We start from the raw sequence: 10,914 nt of genomic DNA, 5'->3' as shown, positions 1-10,914 counted from the left end.
CTAAACTTAAAGGGTAAATATAGTAGGGTGGAGGAAGATGGGACACTTTTAATACATAATATCCAAATAGCCTGATCGTGTTTTAAACAATTAACAACGGTCTGTGGAAGTCGTGAGGATACGGTTTTATAATTCATCGAATGTTCTTTGCTTACTACCAAATGGAAAGAGAAAACTAAACAAAAAGGTGTCCCATCTTCCCCCACCCTACTATATTTAATAAGGTTCGCAGGCCGAATAAACTTTTACACAATAGAAACGAAAAACAGTGCACAACTGTTACCTCTTTAATCTGTGCTTTTTAGATGCGGTAACGTCACAGGGCGAAATGAAAAAGATTATGAACTTACCATCAATCTGCAACTTTTGACTACGCATGTTACAATGTTGGTTTAGGCAGGATTAATTAGGGATGAATGCTTTAATTTTTTGTTTGCATGACAAATATACTAGCACAGCCGGTTAATTTTGGTAAGTTAACATAAAGTTGCAGAATACTATTAATAATGATAATATTTATCGCATGCGCAGTCGGTCGGAACAAATACAATACGAGCTCTAATAAATACGTATCCGACTGAAAATTACATAGAAAAATATTACTTTATTTATTTTTTTCTTATTTAGCGATATGAATAAAGTGACCATCATAGATGTACTATGCGTAAGTTCTATATTTTCGCGAAAATATTTGAAAATTTAATATTCATATGAAATTTAATGTTCACAAGAAGTTATGACCCTATTTTTTAAATATTTAACACCCACCTCCGCACAATTTTAAGGAAAATAATGACTATTTTTTAGGTATTATACGTAGCGCTATAGAAAATTCTATAAATATGTTTTTCTATGACAATTAATAATATTTATAGTTAATATTTTCGAAAGTTTTTATTTTAGATTCGGTGCCGCTGGGGTCTATAAGTAGGCTATAGCAAAGTAAACAGATGTTCTTTGGCTACAGTGCACAACTTTTATGTGAGTAGCACCAGTAGAAGATATCCAAAGTAGCCGCTATAATTTTTGAATTCCAAAGATCACCTTGATCCACTACCTCGTGTAGGACCTTTTCAACGGAGGGTCGTAATAAATTTGGACCGGGTCGTCATGGTATTTGTTCCGACCTACTGCGCATGCGTAGTAGCGTTTTGGCACATGCGGAATAGCGCCCTTTACACATATATCAATCGGAACAAATATATTTCGACACTGGTCAACTGAGGCAACTATTCAGTTTGCATTTTAAACAGCATGCCTTTCCAAGTAATTTTACAATAAATAAGAAAAAGTATGGTGTGTATAAGGCATTCTGTTTGAGAAAAGTGTTATATAGTGGGGTGGGGGAAGATGGGACACCTTTAGCACATAATATCTAAGTATCCTGATCACGTTTTAAACAATTAACGGTGGTCTATGGGAGTTGTGAGGATATAGTTTTATAATTCTCTTCATTTATAGTACAATGGGGGAAAATGGGACACTTAAGCAAATATTGCCAAATATTTCCAAAATCAAAATAGATGACGGTTTTGGGGTAATACCACGAATTAGTACTATCATTCCTTTATTAATTGACACCAATTTAATAAAATATAATAAAACACACGAGGAGTTATTTAGCGATCCGCACAGCAGTATAATGTGGGGGAAGACGGGACTCTCAATTGAAATATATTTACATTAGCAATATTCTGCAACTTGTTGTTAACCTACCGAATTTAACAGGCTGTGCTAGTTTCTTTGCCATGTAAGCTTCATATATATAACGTTAAACCAATATTTTTTTGTTGTTTTTATCTCAAATTAAAGTCATATTGACCCCTGCCCATTTTCTTCATGCTTATATCTCAGTGTTTTTTTACAAAACTAAAACTAGTTTTATGAGACAAAATCAAACTGTACAAAATATTCAAGGTTGTTTTATAAAGCTATCAAACTATAGGTTATTCGTTCGCACACGCAAACTAAAAAAAATCATTGGCTTTACTTTTTGATTTAGCGAGCATTAAAAAATAGCACCTTACTATTTCGCATTTTTTTACCTGTTCAAATTTTACTGTTTCTATTTTACATATTTTTTTATTATTTAAAAACAGTAATCAGCTTTGACGGGCGTTTTATAAAGTCGTGATAATACTGTCGAATAGTTCTGTAACCTTATTTTCCTGATTATCTTTAAATGGGGGTCCGTAAAAAGAAATTAAAAAAAGTCTCGTATGACAAAGTGTCCCATCTTCCCCCACCCTACTGTATATATCAAGTCAAATATGCTTATAACGTTTTACATTCCCTCTTTTACAGAATGTGAAAGTGTGTGTCTAAAACGTTTTCAACGAATAGTTGTATTAAATTTGGACTTCAGTGGGTGGTCATTGCATACGTTTTGACTCACCGCGCATGCGCAGTACCGTTGCGGCGCATGCCCAATAGCGCCCGGTACAAATCCAACAGTCGGAACAAATATATCACAACACCGATTCTGATCTAAACTTTACATCTATTTTCCATTATTACAACGCGTGTTTTCCATCTATTATATCTGTGCTGTTTTTTATGCCTTTCTGGTGATATTTATCTGCTCGTATCTGTTTTTGCACTTTCATGTGTGTTTCGTTTTTAAATAGAAATCCTAAAAATGTCAATAAATGCATTATTATGAAAATCTGTCAGTTATCGCTATGTTAAAATTTGGTGCAACGTGTTTGTGATAAACAATCGTTGATTTGCAATCTTTGCTTCAAGTTAAAGTTCTTGGAATTTATTAAATCGAGACACGAGAACCTACTCTTGCATCTAAATCATAAAACGATTCGGGTAAGTAAAACACTTCGTGTCGATTTCCGACGATTTGGAGTTTCTTTATTTTCATTAACGTACCGGTGGTATAACTGTATGAGAAATGCTTTTTATGTATTATAGAACCACATTTCTGTCTAAAAGCAAGGGTTCCTGTACTGTGTGTATTGTTTGTATAATAAACACTAAACAAATCTGTAGTTTTACTGAGTTGTTATTAAACTCGTCTTAACTGTTTTCATCCTTTTCTTTTTCGATGTTTCCTTCCTTGCTTAAATAGGTGAAGATGGACAGCAACTTATCCCGCAAGAAAGACTTTTAATAGTGAAAAGTAAAACTTGGATGTGTAACTTATTCAGATTCAACAATTTGTTTTATATACTAGTGGTTCTTTAATAGTGGAAAAAATTTCAAAGTTCATTCTCAATTTATAACAACGTCATGAAACTATGAGTAAAAGAAAAATGTCATACAAGAAAATAAGGATAATAGATGCCAACATGGTTGTGCAATAGTGGAATAATTTCTAAGACAAATAGAATGCTGTGGTGGCGTGGTTTGGGTGATTTTATCATAACCGAAGGTATGGTATTCGATGCTCAATGTTGTTATCGTTGTTGGCATATGTGTCCTAGGCCAAGACACCTAACCGACATTGGTCCAACCCAGTGGTCAAAAATGGGTTGTTCAAATTAACAGTCATGCAGAGAAACAATTACCTAGAAAAAGAAAGCAAGCAGTACAAACATTCTGCCGGACTACTTCCGGCTGCCATGCTGTGAGCACTAGAATTTTCCAATGAAGTTGTCAAATGGCTTGAGATTGACTTCGTAGATGGGGTAATGTGGGACAACGAACACAAGTCGGGACAGAAAAGTGGATTTGGTTGGGGTGCTGGACCCCAAACAAGAGTAAAGAATTTCCAAATACCTTACCCATACAGAAAAGAATAGAGAATAAAATAGATATAAAAGTGGCAAGAGCTAGTGTTTGCGCAGCCATATACTCCTAAAGCAGCTTATGCATTAACTATAAACCACAGGGATTTAGATACAATTAGTTGGATCTTGATAATTTACATATGCAAATTTTACTTTCTTGTAGTTTAATGACAACCCGGTAAAACTATAGATCTTACACAAATGATTGTCACAGTGTCATGAATCTTTAAATCTTAAAACTTTGTTTTTTAATAAAGCTTTGTGCTTCAGTATAAATAAATGATGCGGTATAGTTCAGGTCAACAGTTCAATAGTAGGTCAGGAGCAACTTTTTAATTTATTGGACACAAAATAAAATACACTTTAAATGTGAGTGAGAACCATAAACTTATTTAACACGTTTGTCAAAATCAGAAATTATGTGTACATCTATGTGATTCGGCGTAGCAAATAACAAAATATACAAATGTTTAAACTTTTCTATTTAGAGTTTGGCATTACGTGTTGCTTTGGTTTGGATGTATTATGTCGTGTTGTACTGTAGCGTGTAGGGTTCCTCCATATAGAATTAAAGGCTCTTTACAATCAAATGTACTTAACGTATATGTAATATTCAATTCATTCATTTGTTTCAACTACATGTTCATAATCTCTGTTTGTTGTTGAATAATAGTCTTTGTTTGTCCTAAAAAGTCTTTCTTGTTTTTTTTCTTTAGATAACAAATAACAGTACTTTCTAATACAGTGCTTTTTTTCAACCTTTTTTGGGGTTGGTTAACCCCTAAAGTTTTTGCGACGAACTTATGCACCCCTGATTGCTTTACAGTAAAACTAATGACTTCATCAAGGAGATATGCGCTAGTCAAAATTATTAGAAACAGGTTGTTTGCGGTTAAAGAGAAGACCAGTTTCGCAGAGATAGCGCCAAAAACTAAGGAAAAAACTGTAGAAAAGTGGCTAAATTTGTTAAAATTGTTCAAAATTTTGACAAAAAAATGCTCAAAATTTTGGTTGTGATACACCTTTGTATACCCTTTTTCACTGGTGCACCCCTGGCGTATTTTGGTGCACCCACCCTAGGGTACACTGTGCACACTGGTTGAAGAGCACTGTTCTAATATATGTGACTAATTACGTAACTCAATCCATTAATATCTGGTTTGTTGGTATTACAATGGTATGAGTAGTTAGACCAGCTTTATACTTTTTCTCTATTTCCTTAAATTAACCGTAATGTTCACAACACGTTATTGAGAATATATCGGTTGATGCTATCGCATTTACCAGACGAGCGGGTGACACAGCGCCATTTTTTTTAACGTCGTATAACTCGCGCAGTTAGGTTTTAAACGATCTAAACTCCTCTAATTATGGTTGTTTGATGGCATGTCGGAGCGCCACGCGTCTTACGGACCACCACACTCTTGTTTGATTTATGGCTGAACTGCTTTGATGTGCTTCGAGTTGGAGATTTTTCGACTTGCGGCAGATGTTCCATTCTCTAAACAATGGCGGAGATGAATTATGCCTGATATTTTCGCCACGCCGTAGGTTTCTTTGCTTTCCCAAGGCGCGAAATTGGTTTTCTCTCTTTTCTACGCTTTGTGTTTTCTATCCCACGTCGAGATTTTTGTCATCGCTTCGTGTTTGCTTTTCCGTAATGTGTTTGTCTTGCTAATTCTCGAACAGAAGGCGAAATGTAAATACACGTTGCCGACGCGACACAAACTGCCGTTGTTCATCAACACGTATTGACAGCGACAAACGCTGGTCCAACCAGCCAATTCTGCACCGTTTCCGTCGCCCGAAGTCTCGAGGAGAGAATTTACAAGCATGAAATGCAGTTATTCGCCGGTCGGAACACGTTTACGCCTTATCTTTGTTTACTCTCGGCCGCGACCTGAGGACGAGCACGCGCCAGTCTGGCGCCACTATGACATAACAATTGCGATTCCTGCACCTGCCCTCGAAGCGGCAGGTGTTGCGTCACGCATGGCTGCGTACAATATTCAATTATTAATCGTCTTTTACGAGTTCTAGAAATGGAAAGTAACCTGTGACATAAAAAACGTGACAGCGATTTTCCTGAAATTGCTGCATATTTTTAAGTTAGCGGTACAATTTTATTGCGGCCATTGCAGTGTTAAATAAATATACCGAAATGGGTCGTTACATTGATAAATTATTTAATAATTTCTGTGTTATCATATAGTATTGGTCTACAAATTTATTTTTACCCCGAACTTCTGCTCTATTTTTCAATGTAATTTGAATGCGAGTTTGTTTTAAGTTTGACTTGCGCCGCCAGTTTTGCGGTCGTAATGCTAATCCAATCAGAAACATATCAAATACCACTGAAAAGCAAGTTATTGCCGCATGGTCGGAGTTGTGGAGAGAGAGTAAGCGAGAGTTCCCCCTTTTTTCCTTACTTATAGATGAAAGGAGAGTATAAGGGCTTTATCTGCGCCGCCATATGCCGCTCTTCTGTAGTTTCTCCTCATAATACGCGTGCCGCACTTAACGCGGTGAATAGAGTTTCGTATAAACTGTTCCACTGACTCAAGGACCGTACAACAAAGTGCCTTTAGTTCGAGCAAAGTGCCTGTTTTTCTAGTCAACCAGCATAGTTTACGTTAGCAAAGATAAGGGGTTATTTTGTTAGAAGCTCAGGATTTGTTATTTCAAGATGCTACAACTTATGATGGACGATGACGTCACACAGCAGTTTATTCATGATTCGCTGATGGCTGATTCAATGAAACAACCCAATCAACAACAACAATTCAACTCGTTTCCAGATGATTACTTGCGCTTCAACAGCAACGACATCAACAACCATCCCATACAGAACCAGCAATCTCAAAACATGCCGACCTACACCTGCAACCAGAACCAGGGAGGGTATGTGAACATAACGAACCAGCGCTACCACCCGTACCAGCAGAAACCACCAGTCCACCAGCACTACCCGACCACCAACACCAACCAGCAGCAACCACAACAGCCATCGTATCCACAAAACCAGATTTTACCGATTTCTTCGTATCCGTGTACCTCGTACTCTTCCTACCCGACGGTGTCAGATAATTACCAGTCAAATTGCAATCAGTGGCAGAGCAACGTTCCAAACTACGATTTAAATTGCAACAATAGCAGTAATAGGGAGGTTTACGGCGCCACGCCTTCTACCACATATATACAGGACCAAGGACAACAGGTAGAAACAAAAAAAAAAACTTAATTCCTTCGATCCCGGTACGGTGAATTAGCTGTCTATACATAAAACGAAACTAATGCAGCATATATGTAGTATGTACCAACATTTACGAGCCGTTACGTTTTTTCTGTGGTATACGCGGGCTCGGTTTGTGTGTTTAGTTGCCCGCACCGATTGTAACAAATGAACTATTGTATGCGCTGCTTTCACATTGTAGTTTTGCGTTTTCAAGCAATGCAGCTAATAAGGCATTTTACAGGTCAATCAAAACTTTCCCGGCGATTTCCGGTCATTCCAAACCTGCACTGCAACACAGCCATCTTACGCCAACCAGCCATATACAGGTTACAAACAAAAAAATAAACTTTTTGTTTCTATGTTGTTTCTTAAACTTTATGTCACCTTTTTATTTTTAGCAGTTAACGCACGCACTGGACCCGTGCATCATCTGACGTACGTATCTCCACAGCTACGCAACATGGTAAGGAAACACTTTTCTGTCTTAACTTATTACTGTGTCTAAACTTTCTACCATTTTTACCACATACATGTTTCTACAATAAACATAGACAAGTCGTATACAGCTTTTTTTCGCTTTTTTTAGTTTTATGGTAACATGTGCATCTTAGTATTTTGTCTTTTGCAGAACGGCGACTCAGGTTCGAGTCCGGACGCCGATTTTCTCGACGTAAGTTTAATTTTAAATTCAAGGGAAACGTGCGTGTAACAATTTTCGCATGTCTTTATTTTGTAGGGCGACTCTCCGGACATTAAAAAGAAAGGGAGTAAAAAGCGCAAAAAGAAGGGCGCCAATGAACCACAAAAGCCAGTATCGGCGTATGCTCTATTCTTCAGGTTAGGCACGATTTAGTTTGTTCTTCGTGACTTTTTTGTTTACATGTTCATAAGCGAAGTTGTGATTTATTTTCTTACGATATTTTCAATTGTTCCACCCCTAATTTGCCTCTTTGTTAACATCACGGTCGCTTCCCTTGACGGGTGCATGCAATTTTGATGTGTTTTTGTTCGTTAAATTGATTCGCCGATTCTCCAGGGACACCCAGGCTGCGATAAAAGCCGACAACCCGAGTGCAACTTTCGGCGAGATCTCAAAGATTGTCGCTTCCATGTGGGACAGCTTGAGCGAGGAAGCGAAGCAGGTACTAACCGGTCGTAGCCGGTTTTTAGGAACCGGCGCGGCCATTTTCGCCTCCGGAGAAAAGAATAATGTTCGCTATCATAACCTTGTCACATAAATTATTTATCTTGAACCCGAGTATCATATGACTTTATACTTGACATATGTTGATCTAATCACGTGATAGCCTCAGACTCTCAGTGGCGCCGTTTCCTCTTAAACGTTCTCACCAAAACCACTTTCGTTGCTTTTTTATCAACGGAATTAAATATTTAGGTTTTCGTCAACAGATCTATAAAATGAAGACGGAAACTGCAAAAAGAGACTACCTTAAACAGCTGGCAGCTTACCGCGCTAATCTGGTGTCCAGGGTAAGATTTATGAAGGGCGTTGCATCGTAAATCTCTTCCTAGCTTTTTATAATCGGCGTTGACCTTACCAAGTAACCCTATGTAAATATTATAAGTGGTTTAAAAACCAAAGTTCCTGTTATTCATAAATTAAATCCTTATTTTTGCCACTTACCCCAAACTTTTAAAGTCTCCTTTGTTATAACACCTCCGCTTTAGAATCACATTTTTTCTTTATCTACATTTATTTTATTAGGGAGGTCTTGACGCTGATGACGACGACAGCCAGCCGCTCTCCATACTTAAAATTAAGATGGACAAAGCGACGTCTAGCGGTAGCGGTTTACCTCCTCCACCGCAGCTACAAGTCGCTCCGAATGTTGCGTTACGAGGTTAGTTTTCTCAATCTGTGGATATTTAATTACCCAAAAGATGATTTGTATATCACCTTTATTAAAGCAATCAAGATTGATTTTCTGTGCATATAAAACCAAAATAATTCGAAAGCCTTATTTTAAAAGTCAGTAAAGTTTTGTAAGAAAGTAAAACGTACACTTAAGTTCAATAATAACACAGCAATACTTGTTATGTAGGGCTATCCAGCAGTGCTTCATCAGTTCCAATATGCACACTTGGTCCACCACAAACTATAACATCCTCCGTGGCATCAAATGGTATAAAGGTTAACCCGCCCTCAAGTGACGGTCAATGTCATGTTGTAGTTCATGCAGTGCCACAAACAAGGGAGAATTCAGTAAGGGAAACTACCACCCCTCCTCCTATACAGCTACGTAACATTGTACCAAAAGCGAACTCTCCAATTGCGTTTCTACCAACGAAAGGACAAATTATCAAAGTATTACCACCGAACCAGGTAGAAATCTCCAGACTTTATAAAGTTTAACTGTTTGTTTTAATAATGTGTTCTTAAACATTTGATCCTAAGGAGCAATTTATTCAGCACTAAATTATTAAGATTTCCAATAACTTTATTGGAGCTTGTGCTTTATGACGCGATATAAAAAAATAATCTTATTTCTGCGCTGTAAGGTCATTAAATAGTTGGTTTTGTATTTACCGCGTTTGTTTCCACATAGGCCGCTACCATCGTCAGTCTTGAGGAAAACAGAAACCGAATCCTAAAGATGACCGACGTCATTCGGCCTTTCGTGTCCGTTTCTGTCAGCACGACAAGTGTAAGTTGACAACTTATAGGCTTTTTAATACTGCTTGTTTTGGCGCATTTATGTCGTAAATAGTCAAACGGAGTGGACAGTTTATTAAATTAAAGTGTCATCTAACACAGTCGCAAATGACGTCGCAGCAGAGCAGTGTTCAACCGATTCTACAAACTCTTACTCAAGAACAAAATGCCTCAATTGGTCAATCCGAACAACAGGAGGTAAATGTACCTTTTATGAAACAAACTCTTAAATGATTTCCGTTCTTTAACGTTTACTTTTCTGTGTTTAGGTGGGCACCATAAACGATATGTTGGGCAATACTGATATAATCGACTTAACTGACGCTTCTGATAGGGAACCGGTAGGTTTATAACTTAACCGTACAAATGTTATCCCCTGTGGTACCAGAAAACAAAGCCTAGTTGGACTATGTATATATTGGAACACCACATTTTTTTATATTAAACTAGATCTGCTTTTAAAGTCCCAACAATCTTTAAAACGTTTTGTTTCAATTTTTCAAGATTCTTATCTCTGAAAGCAAAGAATCTTTACATGAAAGTCAAGGAACTACTCAGCAAACTGTTCGTATGTGTTTACGCACCGGCTGTGGTAATCTTGCCATACCAGATCCGCAATGGGACGAAGAATTCTGCTCGAGCGAATGTGTCATCAAACACTGCCGGTAAGTTTTAAGATCGTTTCGTGGTTACCGTATATATCGTACTGATAACACAAAATAAACTCTTAATTTTTTTTTAATTTGCAGAGATGTTTTCGATGGCTGGACTTCCGCTCGTCCCGTCAGCGCTTCTGTGAATTGATTGTTGAACACGTTGTCTTTATACACTGCCTTTTATTGCGTGCCAGTGCCTATAGCATGTTTAACGTCGTTCGTCTTGTTGCTTTAGTTTTTTTTTAACAGGACGTACTATAAATTCATTTTTTTAAAACACTTCTAGTATACAATTCAACTTATTATAGATAGTAAATCCCATACACATTCCATTTCTTAACCGATTGTGTCCCGTTTGCAGCAGATAAATATTACAGGTATTACGTTAACCGAAAGTTCTGTCTCTCTCTGTTTGAAACAAAATTTTGCAATAAAATCGCAGTTGTTTACCTTTCTAACAAGAATCCAAGAAGAACCACGTGTGATTTGATTAAATCTCTTCTATGTCCCTCCTAAGTTAAACCGCTTCGGTATAATATGTGTTGGAACAATCGCTTAGTTTTGGATGGTGCGGGATATCCCAAACACACATTTGCCTAATCAGCTGTC

General features: G+C 37.4%; 1 protein-coding gene across 3 annotated transcripts; it reads left to right on the top strand.

The window, feature by feature from the left end:
- The first annotated feature begins 2,620 nt into the window (after positions 1-2,620).
- On the top strand, positions 2,621-10,780 carry LOC149738432 (TOX high mobility group box family member 4-like). 3 transcript variants are annotated; one of them, XM_089873731.1, is made up of 14 exons: positions 2,621-2,817; positions 7,217-7,301; positions 7,374-7,438; positions 7,604-7,645; positions 7,712-7,812; positions 8,012-8,117; positions 8,386-8,466; positions 8,702-8,837; positions 9,039-9,319; positions 9,543-9,641; positions 9,752-9,847; positions 9,919-9,990; positions 10,154-10,314; positions 10,399-10,780. In XM_089873731.1, exons 3-14 carry the CDS (start codon positions 7,436-7,438, stop codon positions 10,451-10,453), a joined length of 1,233 nt encoding a protein of 410 aa, XP_089729857.1. In that variant the 5' UTR covers positions 2,621-2,817; positions 7,217-7,301; positions 7,374-7,435; the 3' UTR covers positions 10,454-10,780. The 3 variants fall into 3 exon arrangements, with proteins under 3 accessions (XP_089729857.1, XP_089729856.1, XP_089729855.1); XM_089873730.1 differs by lacking the exon at positions 2,621-2,817 and adding an exon at positions 3,125-6,957 and having other exon boundaries at positions 7,377-7,438; XM_089873729.1 differs by lacking the exon at positions 2,621-2,817 and adding an exon at positions 3,125-6,957.
- Positions 10,781-10,914: the final 134 nt, after the last annotated feature.

Source organism: Ciona robusta, chromosome 3, assembly GCF_009617815.1.
Source record: "Ciona robusta chromosome 3, ASM961781v2".
In the NCBI taxonomy this organism is placed as follows: Eukaryota; Metazoa; Chordata; class Ascidiacea; order Phlebobranchia; family Cionidae; genus Ciona; species Ciona robusta.
This window is presented reverse-complemented; position numbering and strand designations above follow the sequence as displayed.